At 35.6% G+C, this 18,174-nt stretch overlaps 1 protein-coding gene across 1 annotated transcript in view; it reads right to left on the bottom strand.

The window, feature by feature from the left end:
* Window positions 1-2,877: 2,877 nt before the first annotated feature.
* The window catches only part of RNF180 (ring finger protein 180), a 50,766-nt gene continuing 35,469 nt past the window's right edge, over window positions 2,878-18,174 (bottom strand). The window contains 2 exon segments of the mRNA XM_039364420.1: window positions 2,878-5,955; window positions 17,093-17,218. Coding sequence (XP_039220354.1) covers window positions 5,756-5,955; window positions 17,093-17,218 — 326 coding nt within the window. The 3' untranslated portion in view covers window positions 2,878-5,755.

Below are 18,174 nucleotides of genomic sequence, written 5' to 3'. Positions count from 1 at the left end.
CTTCCAGCTTTTTACATCCAAACTTATATTACAAGCTTTTAAAGTCTTTTTTTAAAAAAATCAAAAGCAATTTTAGTCCCCAAATTTCAAAGTTATATATGTGTATTGCTTCCAAATTAATCTTGTAATTTTCTCTATTTTCTCCCAAGCAATTAATTCACTGCTTTTCTTTTCCTGAAGGAATGGGGTGGAAATTCCCCTCCCTTTCTCATCAGGGAGGATTCTTTGCTTTGGGCATTTTTTTCCAGGAAAAAGTCTTAAAGTCATAAAGAGAGGATAGGGTCTCACCCAGTTCCATCCACATTGCTCGAAAGTTGTTGGTTAATGCTTATTTTCTTTGGTTGTCAGCAGCTTCTGATTGGCCACACAAATGTGGCCAGTCTTTTCCCCGTCAGTTTAGAGCGCTTCCTCGGATCAAACTGAAGGGCTGCCACCATCCCGTGATCAACAAGTATTGCCTCCTTGTCTGTCGCCTCTTCGGGGTAGCTTTTGACCTTTTTTAGGTTCACAGCGGGACAAAATCAAATGCAGAAGACAGAGTCCCATCTTACTGTGTCTATCACACCACGACGTCAAACCAGAAGTCCGTATCCCTCCCTGTTGATCTGGATGACTGAGAATCTTCGTAGACATTTTTCTGGATAAGCAACATAACACAAATCACAACAAAGGAGTCAGAAGAAATGGAAGAGAAGCATAAGCAAGAAAATGGGTTTAGTCTATCTCCATTCAATATTTCTTTCCATTTCTTTTTATACTTATAATAATAATAATAGTAAAGTTGGAAGGGACCTTGGAGGTCATCTAGTCCAACCCCCTGCTCGGGCAGGAAACCCTACATCATTTCGGACAAATGGCTGTCCAGTCTCTTCTTAAAAACTTCCAGTGTTGGAGCATTTACTGCTTCTGGAGGCAAGCTGTTCCACTGATTAATTGTTCTCACTGTCAGGAAGTTTCTCCTTAGTTCTAGGTTGCTTCTCTCCTTGATTAGTTTCCACCCGTTGCTTCTTGTCCTGCCTTCAGGTGCTTTGGAAAATAGCTTGATTCCCTCTTCTTTATGGCAGCCCGAGATATTGGAATACTGCTATCATGTCCCCCCTTGTCCTTCTCTTCGTTAAACTAGACATACCCAATTCTAGCAGGCTGGCTTTTCCTCATTCTCAGGACTATATAAACATTTCTGAAACTCCTATTTGTGGGTCTTTCATCCCTTTCTCTCTTAACAGCTTGTTTGTAGTTTCCCTATACCTAAGGTCAGCTCTAAATTCCTTTACATAGATTTGAGTTATAACTAACTAGCATTCTCAAAGATATTGGTAAAAGTCTACAAATATTAGAGTTGTAGCAAGATGACTGTTCAAGGGACTTGAAATAATCACTTGAATGTTTCTTTTGTCTCCCTGAATATTATCTTCTTAAGACTTACTCACTTTGCCCTACTTTTTTGCCTTGAAAATTTATGCACTCCAAACTAATATAAAAGGTGCACGATGTGATACAATTGTTCTTTTGTTGAATTGACTGTGTCAGCTAACATTGGGCTGAGCAAATGTTTTATAGAAGTTCTTCATCATTACTGTATTAATAAATTATGGACTACTAATTTTCTGATTACTATGTTTTCTGATACTGTGGTTTATAAAGGCATATTTATATTCTTATTGCCGATAATCTTTTTTATATTTATTTTTTTTTCATCAAAGATTAAATCTCCTTTGAAAAATGAACACATTCAAAAACATCCATTGGATTTCATATGTATGGTTACAATTTCCAGTTTGCAAAAATCTAGATGAAGGAGCAGAGAGATACAAAAGCTCTAGATTTTTTCTGTCATCTGGGACAGAAATCATGCGAGATAGGAATACCCATCTAATTTGGCTATACTAAACTAGATTAATCTGGCTAAACTAAAGACGGTATTACTGAAAATCCATTCATACCAATCTTGCTGTGCTCAGCTGAGTATCTATTCAACTATACATCATACATTGTCAGCAATACTATTTTTAATTTGTTTCTAATAAAGCCAGGTTGGTGAAATGGTTAAGGCACAGATTAGAAACCAAGAAACTAGGAGTTTTAATCCCATTTTAGGCATTAAGTTATCTGGGTGTCATTGGATCAGTTTTTGTCTGTCCACCTTAGAAAGAAGGCAATGGCAAACCTCTTCCAAAAACTGCATAAAAGTGCTGTGAGTATCTTCAATCCTTTCTCATAATGATCAGATTATTGTTCAGAAACTAGCTTGTTGGTTTTCTCAGGAAACAATTATCTTAATTATACTTGCCAGCTTTATATATTTGATATATTTGATTTTATAATGTAGTTTCCCCCCCCAAAAAACCTTCTAACATATGAGAGCATTATCTGATCATACAACTCTTTATGACTGCCTTTGAACAAGCCAGATATGAATCTTCTATATTTGTTCTTCTTTTCATCTAGTTAATCTGTATTCTCTGATTTGATCAGTTCTGCCATTATGCTATATTTGCACAAGCATTCAGGTGTTTCCTGGTCTATTTTTCAAATCTGATGTTTTTGCAGTAACATTTTCCACATCATATTTGGATATTTAGGTAATTTCTTCTTTTTATAAATATTTGTATTTTTAGGCTAGCATATTGAAAACTATGAGTTAGCTAGAGGGCCAGTATCCCAGCAAGCTATTTTCTCTTCATAAAGTGAATAATTGCCTTTCTGTTTTAGCTTGAATTAATAATTTCTCAATGTTTGCCACTGTAAGGCTTGCCAAGCTAATGATGTTCCATTGTTTGTAAATCTGAATACAAGATCTGAGAAGATAAACCCCACTTGGGAATCAAAAATTGTCATTTCCTAAATTGCGAAAAAATAACAGTGTATATTGAATTACTTCATACATGCCATTTTATTATTTTTTATTATATTAACTGTTCAACTGTTTCACTATTAGCCATACATTTATGCACATGTGAGTTTGTACATATGTGATGAGATGTTTAAAAATTATGTTTGTTCAATAATTATAATCTAATAATGGAAGATCAACATTGGATGCAGCTCAAAGTTCTAGCCAACGATCACCAGGACATAGTACGAACTGTAACTCTCAAATACAGTCTTAATGAAAGCATGGATATACACACATACACACATCCCTACACACTTATAGATGCATTGGCAGTCTCTGAGAATCAGACATGGTTGAACAGAAAAAAAAATGTTAAAGAGTATTGCACTGTAATCATTGCTATGTATTGATATTATTGGATTAGTGCTGCAAAGCATATATGCAATGGGAAATTTACAATTAAATTTGTTGAACTCCTTAATTTTTCATGTAGAGCTTCCATATCAGTAAAATCTTTTTACTTTATATGAAAAACACCTCCTTCTTAGTTCTCTATGCATAAAAAATGAAAATTAAAACTATATGTTTACAAAAATTTTTTAGTTTAATTGCTTCAAACATACAATAACACTCTTAATGAGGATTAAAATTTAAAAGTTACTATAAGCACCATAACCTTATAGATAAAAATATACAACCAAGATAAAAATTATTCCAAAAATTAAACCAAGTCTCAGAAGGCTCACTAGTATATTAACAGCATATTTATGATAGTTTACTTAACAAACAGACTTAAGCCTAAATATTTCAGAATTGTATTTACAAAAAAATCACAGAGTTAAAAATATATCAATACTATTCCCATTTCTACTACTAAAATTTCTGGCTTTCCTCAAATTTAAAGTAATATTCCCAATTGTTCAGTAACATACACCTGAATCCAAAAGTCAATTCTTGCCATTGTAATTTAAGAACTTTTTATACTGATTATGATTACAGTATATATCCAATCCTCTGGATTCAGACATTTGAGAAAGTCACTGTATTTATTGGAGTCTATAAACAAGTATTTTAGAGATGCGAATTCATAGATAAACTTCATTTACTTAAAATCATGACTATTCAGATGGAAAGATTACACTGTATCTTTGAAAATAAATTAGGCCAGGAATTTTAGAGAATTGTTACTTATATATGAAGCAATCAAGAATGTGATCCCAACATGTACATATAATCAACTGCAGGTACGATTTTCAATTATTAATACTTCAAGGCTGACACTTATCATCTCCAACTCCTAGAGCCAATTCAGGATGTTCAGAACTATTAAGAGTATTTCCACAATTTACTTTAATCTTCTTAAGATTTTTTTAAAATAAAACACACTGCATAATTATACATTAATTAATTAAACTTCATATTTTACTCAATGCAGTTGGAAATGGTATCACTCTGTAGCCTTTTGGGGGATGGAAACTGTTCCAGAAGTGAAGAAGTTGATGACTATTGGAGAAAATCTGTTCCATAACCCTAAACTTAGGTTTTCCCCAGAAATGCAGGCAAAGCAGACTCCCAGTGATTTTCACTAACTTCTGGTTTCAACTTTTGAATCAGACTGTAATCTTGCGCCTTGCTTTACGTTTCAAACACACACACTTAAACGTGATTGCTATGGAGATTAACAATTTTACTTCAAGAGATAAACATGAAACAAAGAATGTAACAAAACAAAAGCTTACTTGAAGAGTTAATTTTCAATAGGTGCACGCACAAGAATAGTCCAAATCCAAGGCAGAGTTCCAAGAGCTAGGTCAAGGTTGCTCGCCAAGATGTCAGATGTTCAAGGTTTCTTACAAATAGAATTTATAGGACAATCATGTAAGAGTCAGGAATCAGACGTTTTCAACATGGATCAGAGGTGCTTCTGACTTTCTCTTTCTGACCATCTCTTTTCTCTCTCTTCTTTTCCTCTCATCTTCCCACATTTGGGGAAAGTGGGTTGATGATCACAAAACATTAGAAACAGTAAAATATACAGACTTAAAGCTGTAGGTTTTCCTTCCTTCCTTCCTTCTCCTTTGTACAGGAATCAATTATTCTTGATTCTATATACATAGGTAGAAAATTTTAAATCTGATTTTTGTTTATTTAACATCAGCTCTTAGCATAAACACTGTTGATCAGTAAGGCAAACCAATGAGTCTTTTGAGGAATTTCACAGACATCCACAAATAAAAAGATGTCTAATTGTCTCTGTTGAAATATTGACCACCATAGGCACTGTATACATTTCTCTAACAAATTTCTCCCAAGTCATATCCCATATATCTTAAAGTACATAATACATTTTACTACAAAAAAATCTTTCATGAAACTCCTGAAATGATTTCAAGAGGTGGAAAGCTGAGACTCAACATGACCATTATATGCAATAAGTACTGGATATAAAAACATCACACTGAATTCCAAAGCTGAAGAGAAAAAATATTTCAACTGAACGTAAGCAGTTAATATGTGAACTATCTCTACAGAAACCATTAAGTGTGAGGTAATAGTTTGTATATTTATTTTATACATACCAGGTAGAAGTTGAAGGTAGTCAGTAAAGATTCACTGCTCTATGAATACTGATTCATGAAACTACCCACGTTTATGTACAGATTGCAAATACAGACTCAAAGCACCAGGCCATCTTAACAGGTATTAGAAAAAGCAATCTAGCATTTTTAATATGCAAATGTTTTTTCATTTCAAAATGTAATAAAAATTAGAAAACCCAAAAAACAAAATGAATTATTGTTGTGCAGCTTTATCACTGTTATACAGGAGAGCTACGATTGTACATCATCTGCATTCTTTAATCCAGAATTGTCTCTATTTTGTTTTACCACTTACATACAAAATAGGGAACAGAAATCCTTAAAAAGGAAAGAAAAAATAGCAAAGAAAACAAAACACGATAAATCCCAAGACCCAGTTGATGGCATAAATGTAGATTATCACCATGTCCATGTCAAATCGCCAACCCCGGCTATCGTCCTCAAAATCCATATAATCCATTCTGTGGGCAGCATGTGGAAAATGCCTCCGTGTAAAGGAGTCTGTACTCTGTAAACCTGCTGGATAAATATAAAAACAATTTAATAAAACAGCTTTTGGAAAATAATTTGGTTTTATAACCTTTACAACTATTTTGTACATATGCACAATACATGGAAATGAAAATGCACAAAGAAAAAGAAGGAAACTTGTGTGGGTTAATAATTTATGGTTAATAATTTACTAGAAGCCAAGAGTGGAATAGGAAAGACTCAGAACTTTCAATCCAAAGTACTATAGCAATAGAGCAATGGCTACTGCCCATAGTTCTTTATAGCAGTGGTCCCCAAACTTTCTAGCTCTACAGACATGCATTGGAGGCAGCAGCAAGTGGCGACTGGGGAGGACGATTTTGCATATGCAACCTAGATCCCGCTTGCATACATGAAGCTTCATGAGCTCACCTGTTGCTTGTGCAGCCCGATTCCCTTTATTTAAACAAAAGACTTCATTGTGCAGGTGAAGTGTGATCTCAATATATCCACTTGTTATATATTTTAATATGTATTAAATGGCTAACCCTATCAATTGAATTGATAATATCCTATGCTGTTGCTACTAATTAACTGTACTTATAATGACGCCAATTAAATGATAATAATAATTTGCTTAAATCTATAAAGAGAGCTTGAAACCAACCCACTTTAGGCTTATATATAATTGTGTCTTGATCTCTAAGTTAAATGTACCTTTTAAGAAAAAAACCCTTCTCTTTCAGGGGTGATGCATATCAACATGATGATATCCATGTTTAAATATCCTGGACCAAATAAGGGAATCATTAGATGTTCTGACTAGGTCTGGGTGGTGAAAAATATCTATTCATTTTGCCTATCCCAGGCAACTGATGAACCCAATGTGGTTTCAAAGGGAACTTGGATTTTTTCACTGAAGCATGGTGCATGGTTCAGTTAAGGCCTTGGTTGCAACTTGGAATGAAGCCTATTATACTTTTTACTTAGGTTCAATAAACTACAGTACTGAGAGAGTATCAGTTACACTTGTGATTGATTACTGGAGTATTCGGGATCAGGATGATCAACCATCCTCAACCTCTCAGATCTCTTGGCAGTCTTCAATACCATTAACCTTTTGGACTGGCTTCAGGGAGTGGGGAGAACTGTTTTACAGTGATTCTGTTTCTTCTTCTGTAGTGGTGGACAGAAGGCCTGATCCTAGGCTCTTCTAAATAGGGGTGTCTCACTGCTTCTCTTTTAGTATCTACATAAATCCTCCTGGTGAGGTCATTTGGCAACAGAGTGCATCAGCATGCTGATAGTACCCAATAATCGTATATTTTCACTCCTGGCTGGGACGGTGACATTGTTCAGGTATTGATTCAATGCCTGGAGTCTATAAAGGCCTGGATGGGGAAGAATCAGCTATCAATCAGCCTTAATAAGACAAACTTGATAGGTGTGAAAGACCAGTCCACATATGAAAGTCCAATTAAACTGATTTATTGCTAAAAACCTATGCATAGGAATATTTTAAATTAACAGGTCCCTATTTGAATTTAGGTAAGAGTCAATGAAATTCAAGGTGGTTGGATTTAGTCCACTTGTGGCTACATAGCGATTCTACGCTGCTGCCTCTTTTGATTCTGCACCCTGGTTCTGCTACTCCTGCTACAGGCTGGCTTTGGATTTTTAGCCCTTTTGGATCTGGTGAGATGTAGTCTCTGATTCTCAATGGGTAGCTCTCTCCTGTACAGAGCTGTGTGCAATTGTGGAATCTATTTGGAGCTTTGTTAAAGATCATTCAGAAGTTACAACTGGAACAAAATGTGGTGGCACACACAATTTCTCATGTCTTTTGGCTTGCCCACATTATACCACTGCTGCTTGAGCTGCACTGGCTTCCATTTTCTTTCCAGGGAGAGGTTGTCTGCAAGACTGTCTCTCCCTGACAATATTTGTCCATTTGCAGTTAAGATGGACATGCTCCAGATCCTTTCCCTAAAATATTATCTAGTGGAACCTAGGACATGTTCCTTCTCAGTAAAAGTTCTCACTGTGCAAACACCCTACCCTTCTAGTCTTAAAAATCTCTTTTCTCCCCGAAATAGTGGGATAGGCTTGGACTACTGTCCAATGATTGTGACCGTTGATGTACTGGGGAATGGTTGTTTTAGAGTGACGAGAGCTGGAAGATTTTGAACAGGGGAGCTCATTTCATTGCTTATTTTGTGTTTGTTATTTAAGATGGGTGACTATATATGTCTCATTAACAAAGAAACAGGTTCAGACTCAACCATAGAAGACAGAATGACCGTTTCTTTAGAAGGCTGTTGACTCTGGGGTTGTACCATCTTAATGTAATAATGGAGAACAGGCTGGCAATTTGGAAGTACTTCTGAATTCTCCTGCTGAAAAAGAAGATGGAGACCATGGTCAAGAATGACTTCACCTGGCTTCACTAGTGCAAAATGAGGCACTGAATATGGTCACTCACAGGCTTGTTCCCTCCAGCTGGATTACAGTAATTTGCTTTATGTGGAGCTGTCTATGCAGAGCATCTGGATACTCAGTTGATGCAAAATGCATCATATGCTTGCTGAGAAGCCTCATTATGTAATATAATATTTCTGCTGAAGGCACTGAATTGGCTTCCATGTATAATTCAAGATTTAAAATTCACATCACAAGCAAATTTCACTATCCTGTTCAGTCTACCTTCCAAGAAATAAAATGGGAGGGTGCTCAAAAGAAGATATTCTCTGTAGTAGCTTGCCACAGCAAGTATGTCCTATGTTCTCCTAATTTTTCGGAAGCTTGAAAAAAATTGACTGTTCAGAAAAGCTTTTGAGATTGGATGATCTGGCACCAGTGTGCATATTATTATTTCTAATAATAATATGTTTAATTTAGTTGCATTTATTGAATTGCCATTTTGACATTTCTTACATAAATAAAAATATCATTATGCAGTGCCATTTCTTTGTCATCTTCTTAATTCAACATGGAAAGTGGTGTTTCCACCTCTCTGCACAAAAAGAAGGAAAACAGGTCATTCCATTTGCTTGGCTGAGAAACTTCATTTGGTCCTCTAAAATGTTTTCATTCAAGATGCTTTGAATTTACTAACAAATGAACTCTTAATATAGAAACACAGAAAACTGATGGCAGAAAAAGACCCAGTGGTCCACTGAGTCTGTCCTTTGAATTTTTGTTTTCTTTTTATTATTTTTATTTATGATATCCCATTCAAATGATTATTCAAATCAATCAAGACATCACATGTAAAAAAACATTTTATTGCAAGTTTGTCAAATTTAATTTCATAATGTAGAAATGGAGCTTGATATTATCAGAGGCATTGCCTCAAACATGTTTGATGTACTATGTTAATCTAGCTTTTAAGATTTAAATTACAAAGATAAATATATTTGACTTTCTATCTGTCCTTAGTGTTTCAAATCTGTGTTGGCTTACATCCTAAAGATTATGCCTCTATAATCTGTTTTTTAATTTGATTTCCAAGAAATGAATTTGTAGCTACAGCTGAAAACACTTTACTATTTACTGACCACATATAAATCCTCTATATATGATATATTCTCCAGAAAACTCAAATCAAATTGCCACAAATGATTCTTTTATTTATTTCCACTCTTACAGAAAATAACACACAAATATGCCAAAGGGCTATTTTTGCATCATCTTTGAATCTTTTTGCAATCTCTAATCAAAACATAGTTATGCAAACACTTAGTGTTATTTTATGATGTTGCTTCAGCTGAAATTTGAATGAATAAATGTAGTAGTTGATTTGTAACTCTATTGGATTTCCTTTAAGCAAATCTACATTAAATTTACCCTAGATTAGACTTTATAATGTAATCATTCTTCATTCAATAGTAATTTTATTACTATAATTGTTCTTGCTGAAGGAACCTGAGATATATCTAATATTGCATTAGTTAAATGCCTGACCCAATTTTTCTCACCTGAGAACATGCAGCGTTCCTCAAATGAAGAAAACAAACACAATCACAAATCTGAAGTATAAATTATAGGCTCACATTTTAAAAAGCTTCAAAATTTTAACACATGCTTTGCTTTAACATCTGTATCATGTAAGCACATTAAGGATATTTTGGACTCTCCAGAGGATTTACATGTAAATGGGCAACCGATAGAATATTGGCGAGTGGTTAGATCCATCCATGCCAAAGTTTGTGGTTCAAACAATGATGATGTGGTCATGAATAAGCAGAACTTTTTTCAGATGGCACATTTTTTCTTAATTTTATTTTTCATAATGATTTTAATATATTTTTTCTAAATTTCTTTTACCCTGAACCTTAAAATTAGGCCATATAATGATTCAATTCAAATTAAGACTATTATGTTTTCAGATTCTAAAATCTACTTGCTTATGTGTAATGTTGGAATAAAGAATTCCAAAGTGAGCTGCTTTTACTGAACTGGAAAGAGTTGGGCTTTGCTCCAAGATTGGAACTGAGATTCAATTAACAGTCTGCTTCCATCTTCTTTCCTTCAGCTCCTTTCATTTCCTTGCATTGATTTTTGTAGCATTTAAGAAAGGAACAATTCTACTCTATGCACTCCCAGTAAAGAAAATGATAGTCAAAAATCCATGGCATTAAGGAAGATGATATAAAATGATGACAACAACATAGCATTCTCATTTTATTAAGAACTGAAGAATGGCACACAGTGAAATGATGGAAAATATAATGGATATTATTTATTTTAAATTGCTCAACAAAGTGAGCCAATATTTTAAAACATTCTCAGCAACATCTGCATTTTTCAGTTAAAAAGTATTTTTATCAAGTGAGATTTATTGTATGATAATTGGGCAAAGCAATTTATATTTAGATGCGACTATGGTGTGATGTTGAGGAAATCACGTGGAAGACAGTCACTCAAATTCCTTTTAGGTTTCACATAGCTACAGTTGTTAATGAACATAACTAATATGAGTGAAGCTTTATAGAAGAAGAAAAAAGAAAAAAATAGATACTACCTGAAAGTTCTGTTGAGATGAAAATATTAATTAAGCAATTGATCAATTTTTCAAAGAGGAATACCATAAGTATGAAATGCAATATTAGCATGAAGAATAGAGGAAGCGGACATATAACTGTGCATCTGCTCCACTGTTCTCTATTACTGGTAACTCTCCAGATTCTCAACATAGGACTTTTCCATAATTTACTATCTAATCATTTTTTCTTTAGATGCCAGAGATTAAAATTAATAGTATCTATGTGTAAATCATCCTGAATTGTTTTTACTGACCAAGCATTGGTCATATTGCATCTTGGGAAAAGCAATCTGCTTTTGAGAAGGAGAATCATTACACTTGGAGCCAAGATAGTCAAGAGACAGGATCCACATAAAAGCTATCCTCTTGACTGATTGTGTCTTTCCCTCTATGTTTGTGTTTGTGTGTGAGTGAGAGAGAATTTTTTTTTTCATTTTAGGAATTGCTACCTAGATGGAAGCTGTTTAGACTGGAGGGCCAGAACTCAAGAGCAGATCAGACTATACCAAAGAGCAGCATACCAGAGGACATCAGCATTTGTGGTTTTGTTCTATTCGTTTTCCTGGCCTTGTCTGACATTGCATTTGTCATTTCTCAGCATTTCCAACATCTTGTTAGCTGTGCCTGCAGAGCCAGTTTTGGTGGGTTGCATTGTGCCATGCTGTTGCGGCTGGACAATGGTTTTTTGGTTCAGGAGGCTAATTTTGGGGACTTGTTTTTGGGAAGATGGCTGTTGCTGAGGACTGGATTGCTGTTGGATGCTAAGGAAGGGCTGATATGGATTGCTGTGGAATGTTTCTGCCAGACACTCTTGGGCTTCTGTTGGCATTTTTGCTGGGGACTCTGTGCTGGATGCCGTTGGCACTGCCTGGTTTTTTCTAAATTTCTGACTTTCTTCCTTTGAGGGATGGTGAAATGGCCCCAAGAAGACAGGAAGTAAGAAGGAAGAAGAAATAACATTATCTTCATCTGTTTTTAAGCTCCTTGCCTTTAAATGTTTTGTGAATGGACAGTTGACTCCACTGGGTAAGAGCCAGGGAGGAATTGGTGGTGAATGAAGGTGAGAAGGGAGCCTTGTGTGTTGGAATGTAATGAACATGCTGTAATGGGTATATATGTTTTGTAGTGGATGGGGAGGTAGTGGCTGAGTATTCTGATGATGCTGAGAGTTGATGATGCTATAGTGCAGTGGTGATGAACCTATGGTACACGTGCCAGAGGCGGCACTCAGAGCCCTCTCTGTGGGCACACGTGCTATCGTCTCAGCCCTGCCTCCCCCCGTGGCCCCCTCATCATCAGCCCCCCAGAGGAGAGTCGCCCCCGGGTGTGGATCAGCGCAGCCAAAAACATGGCACCTGGGCAGCAGGGACAAGACTCCGCCCTCACGCCCCATCACACGCAGATGATGCTGTTGGGCACGGATGGAGGGCGTGTCCATCATGGTGCTGCAGGGCTGCCTGAGCGATTTGCAGCGAGCTGTGGAGGCGGTGGGTGGCCTGGCAGGTGGGGTGGGGGTGGAATGGGCAGGGCAGAGCGACTGGATGGGGGGTGGGTGGGCAGTTTTGGGGCACAATCTCTAAAAGGTTCGCCATCACTGCTATAGTGTCTTGGGGCAGGGCTTCTCTGGATGGCTGAGGATGACATTGAGAAGTTCCTGATCCTGGGCCTGGTGTGGGGGAATGGGCTTCCATGGATGGGGAAGGGAGACAGGCCACAACATCATGGTGATATCAGGCATGGGAAGGTATGGCAGGAGATTGAAAATTATAATAGACTTTAACAACTTCAGTTTAGGAATGTAATGGATCTCAAAGAGGGAAATTCTTTGACTATTGCCAACAGTAGCTATTAGGATAAATACTACAAATAGTAGATGAATAAGTGTATCTTTCAATGATTTGGTCAATATGTACAGTATGTATACATCCATTTTCCAAGTATTTACATTTAGATTACAAATGACATTAAAACATAAATTTGATGTGTAATCAACATGGAGATATAGTATGTTTTTTTGTTCCCTAAATTTAACTATAGCTAGTCCTTGACTTATGACCCTAATGAAACCTGCTCATCATGGTTGTAAATTGAAACAATCATAAATTGGGTCAGAAAAGGGTACTACTTCACAAATTTTGCTGTCAATTTATACTGAGACATCAATTTATATTGGAAAATAATGTTAATTTTGCACTACAGATTATTCTTTTCAACACTGATTTTAAGAAATAACTACCTAGAAAAGTAAAAGAAATTTAATAATGAGAATATAGGTTATTAAGAAAAAAATCACAATGTGTAGCAATAAAACCTATGTACTCTGAATGTTTTGAAAGTCTAGAAAGGTGAGAAAAGAAATACAATCCATTATGTTTAAAATATAACCCACAGAGCCTCTGGGAGGAATGACCTAAAAGACTTTAGAGACGCTATAAATATTTTATCATTGTAAGAGATACAATTTAGAAAGAATAGATGCCAAGTAATTTCCCAATAAGTATACAGCATTACAGAGATACTCTTTGAAGATTTTGCTTTTTGATGAACACTAATTTTCATTAATCCTGTAGATTTGTATCGGTGCTGCTAAAATGTGTAACACTGGCAGTAGTTTGAAGGATGGATTTAAATTCAAATATATATAATTTATATTTAGAAAATGTTTAATAAGGAGGAAAGTAAGTGTTGAATAGAGAAGGGGATCACAGGCTGTAAGTTGAATGTATTAAAGAAAACAAAGTATGGTATCGCTTTCAATTGGCTACGAAAAAAGATAGCCAAAGACTTCTAAACTGTATTTGGCACAAGTTCAGCTTTATTTAATTTTTCTTCCAATTTTCATAAAGGTGTTTAGAAGCTGGAAAGATTCCCCAAACAAACAATTAAAAAATATTGAATCCGAATGAGGAAAGTGTAAAAGTGAAAAAAGTTAGGATTATTATTATAATATTTGTTGAAGTAGACATTCTAGAACAGTGGTCACCAACCTGCGGTCCATGGCCCACTATCAGGGCTGTTGGCCACTAGGCTGTGTGAGTAGCTGGCTAGTGTTGTGGCGTTGCACAGACACTAGCAATGCCGTGAGCATAGTGCGGGTGTTAGCATTGCCACAAGTGCATCTCCCCACTCAGTCTAGATGCTGGTGCTAGCGTTGCTAGCACAACATCCCCATTCATGCTAGCATCACAGCATCGTAAGGGCGCTAGCATCACCCGAGCATTGCACAGGTGCTCGTGCCCCATTTGCGTCACATGCTCAATCATGGCCCTGTTCATGCGCATGTGGCCTCGTTTGCGCATGCGTGTGCTTGCATGCATAAAGTGCCCTGGGCCACCAATCCAGAAAGGTTGGTGACCCCTGTTCTAGAAGTATGAAGACTGCTATTCACTTCAATGCTTATTTTGCTCTTATTAATAAACAGCTACCAGCACATTGGTTGGTATATAATATTTTTCTACTTTTGATTGGAGCTTCAAAATGATCATAAGGTTTTGTGAAAGGATGAAATCCTTTTATTACAAAGATTTTCTAAAATATGAATACCTCAGACAAGTCTGGTTTTGGTTAGTTTTCCCTGAAGATAAAAGTAATAAATGTACCATAGACCACAGTAAGTTCTTCCTATTTTCAGTCTCAAAACACCAGTCACGACTATCCTAATTAATGTTCTGTTCTGGGAAACAGTTTTATATACAGTGGTTGGTTTTGAATCTTTCAGCAAAAAGTTTGGATGTTTTAGAATGGAGTGTCAAATAATGCTAAACCAGTACCTGACTTAGATTCAAATATTCAGTTATAAATTCACATTCTGACAGTACCAACAAAAAATCTGGAAGGTTCTAAGCCACGGTTAGCGCTTGCTTTTATTTGTCATCAGTCAAGAAATAATATAGATATTTTAGGCTAATAAACTCCAAGGTATCTGATAATCCCAAAGACATACAGATCAAACAGATTAGGAATATGGCTACAGTTAAAATTGTAGCTTTCATATTACACTTTTAGTACTATAAAGTTATGTTAATTATGTTATGTTAATTATGAATTGTGGTGCTGGAGGCAACTATTACGCATCCGATGAACTGCAAATATAACAAACAAAGAAGTCCTAGGCCAAAACTCGCTTTGCCTAACAAAGGCTGTCATATTTTGGTCCTGTCATGAGAGCTGATTCACTCAAAAAGTCAATCATGCTGGGAGTCAGCGGAAAAAGGAGAGGGGAACCCCACTAGTACCAGCTGGCTGGACATTATAAAGGATGACGGGATGACCATGGTGGATCTGAAGAAGGCAATATGAGACAGAGGATTATGAGAATGCTGATCCATAGAGTGGCTGAGGGTCAAACATAACTGGATGGCTGACAATGACAACAATAAAATTAGACAACTCTTTATAGAAGGCAGTAGGAGGAAAAAAAATTAATGTGATTCCCAGAGAGGTAACTGATAGCTCTACCCACAGATCATTGCCTACTTCTACACCTATAATAGGAGAAGTGAGAGTCACTTGATGTTCTTCTGCACCAAATCTTATGCTGCTTTAAGATCCTTAATAATAATAATAATAATAATAATAATAATAATAATAATAATAAAGTTGTAATGGACCTTAGAGATCTTCTAGTCCAACCCCCTATTCAGGCAGGAAACCCTATACCATTTCAGACAAATGGTTGTCCAGTCTCTTCTTAAAAATCTCCAGTATTGGAGCATTCACAATTTCTGGAGGCAGGTTATTCCACTGATTCATTTTTCTCCTTAGTTTTAGGTTGCTTCTCTCCTTGATTAGTTTCCATCCATTGTTTCTTGTCCTGCCTTCAGGTGCTTTGGAGAATAGCTTGGCTCCCTCTTCTTTGTGGCAACTTCTGAGATATTGGAACACTGCTATCATGTCGCCCCTCATCCTTCTCTTCATTAAACTAGACATACCCAATTCCAGCAGCTGTTCCTTATATGCTTTAGCCTCCAGTCCCCTAATCATCTTTGTTGCTCTTTTCTGTACTCTTTCTAGAGTCTCAACATCTTTTTTACATCGTTGTGACCAAAACTGGATGCAGTATTCCAAGTGTGGCCTTACCAAGACATTATAATCTAGAAGGCTATTCATTTTTTTGCATTATGAAGAATTACTCTTTATTATTGTGCTTATTATTTAGCGTTTCATGATCTGGTTTGAAATTTTCTTCTATTTTTGTAGCCTGTTGTGCAACCTGCATACTCTTGTTTAAAGTGATGACTCACTACTATGTCATTCAGAGCACTGTTTTACCTATATTTGTTTGTTTCTACATTGTTAGAAGTTTCCTTTCATCTCCTTGATGTTTATGGAGCCTTATTTTTACCTGTACTTATTTTTCTTTATTGTATCTCAGCTCTCAATCTGTCTCTTATCCCTTATCCCAATTTCATCACAATATCTTGCTGGCTGGGTAACAACTATTATATACCCGGTGTACTAGCTAGCAGTAAGTTTACCTCTCATTTTAGTGGAGCTATCATGGTTTTTACTGCCTTCTTCTAATAAATTTAGCTATCAGATATTTGTTGATCTATACTCTGTTTGCAATTCTTAATTTTTACTCAGTTTTATACACAAGATTTAATGCAGGTCAGCAATACTATCTTCTAATCTTCATAACTGCCTACTGAGATATTGTAAGCATATCTTGTTACTCACTGCCTTTATGATGCAGTATTGCATATTTGCAACTGTTGGTCTTTGAATAGTTATCCATGCATTCAGCAATTTACCATTCTTACCACATAGGCAATAACTGTCTTGAGGTTTTGCATCAATTCAAGGAAATAAGAAAATTCATGAGTTTCCCTTTTCGATACTGGCACATGTATTAAAATGGGATATCTTCTTGCCTTAAACAACTCAGCTAGAATGTTCTGAGAGTGCCTACTCAAGCATGCAAATGTATAGTGTAAATTCAAACAAAAACTCAACTTGTATTGTCTCTACTGCAATTCTATATAGGTCATGGTATTACCTTCAGATCAGGCATAGATAAAAATTCATTAAAAACAAATCCTCATAGAGAATAAAGTATGATTAGGTCATGCATGTCCTTGAATATTTAACTTTTAAATTAATGAATTTCTAATGTAAAATAATCATTAACAATTTACTTACCATCAATAACTCTGAATACTTTTTTGCAACTGGGGAGAGGCCAATTTGCTAAATTTGATTTTTGAAAATTTTCCTTTAATTTTGAATATTCCATTGGAAAGAAAGTTTCTGTGGAATTGTTCAGTTCTACAATATATAAGAAGAAAAAATATAGAACGTGTTAGCAATCTTTATTTAGTAATAAAAATATTGGTATCAATTTTCCATTGTTTTTCACAATGTGTTTAATGTGTTTTTCCTCTTATCCAGAAATTTTTTTAATATGGAATAAGAAAAAAATCTTCTTGTCTTGATAAAAGTTCCCAAAAGATAATCTATGATTTTTGTGTATAGTGGACAATGCAATAAATAATTAGCTAGATGTTCAATTGCTATATATTGCCAAGTACTCTTTCCACTGTTACTGCCTTAGAGGCTTATAGTTTGATTTGAAATACTGCATTTAAAGATTATATTCTACTTCTACACAATTTAATGCTACTAAAGGGGAATACTTTGGTGGTAACTTCATTAGCTCTTGGAAAAAGGTAGATTATTATGTACTGAAGGCATCATATGCATGTCTGGATTTGTTCAAACTGAAAGAGTTGAAGATTCCATATTACTAGGTTTTTAATGATTATGAGGCTATTGCACTTGAGAATCTGTGGTTAATTTTAATTTACCACAATCTCTATGCAAGTCAAGGAGGCAATGAAGGAAAGCAGTAAATGCTAAAACTAAGCTAATTTGGTAGGAAATGGTTTCACATACTAAAACTTACTTCAACCTACTTATATAAATGGAAGGGGTCTCTGAGAAACGCTTGCCTCATCATAGTTTAACTGCACAAGTGTTTTCTTTTCATTTCTCACTACTGAGAAATCCTCACATATAAGCCTAGTTAAAAATTAAGCTGACTACAGGCACTTGATAGAGAGATGGGCAGCATGTACATTTAATAAATAAAACAAAAATATTTGGAAGGGCAGACTATGCATATAAATGATAATTGGGAAGAATGTAATACCTGCTACATGCATTCTGGATTTTGCCATAAAGATGTGCCAGTAGCTGAACAATTTTGACTGAAATACATTCAG

The sequence above is a fragment of the Crotalus tigris genome, unplaced genomic scaffold (genome assembly GCF_016545835.1).
Source record: "Crotalus tigris isolate CLP2741 ecotype Arizona unplaced genomic scaffold, ASM1654583v1 scf7180000017592.2434428, whole genome shotgun sequence".
In the NCBI taxonomy this organism is placed as follows: domain Eukaryota; kingdom Metazoa; phylum Chordata; class Lepidosauria; order Squamata; family Viperidae; genus Crotalus; species Crotalus tigris.
The sequence above is the reverse complement of the archived record's forward strand: the minus strand, read 5'-3'. Positions and strand labels throughout refer to the sequence as shown.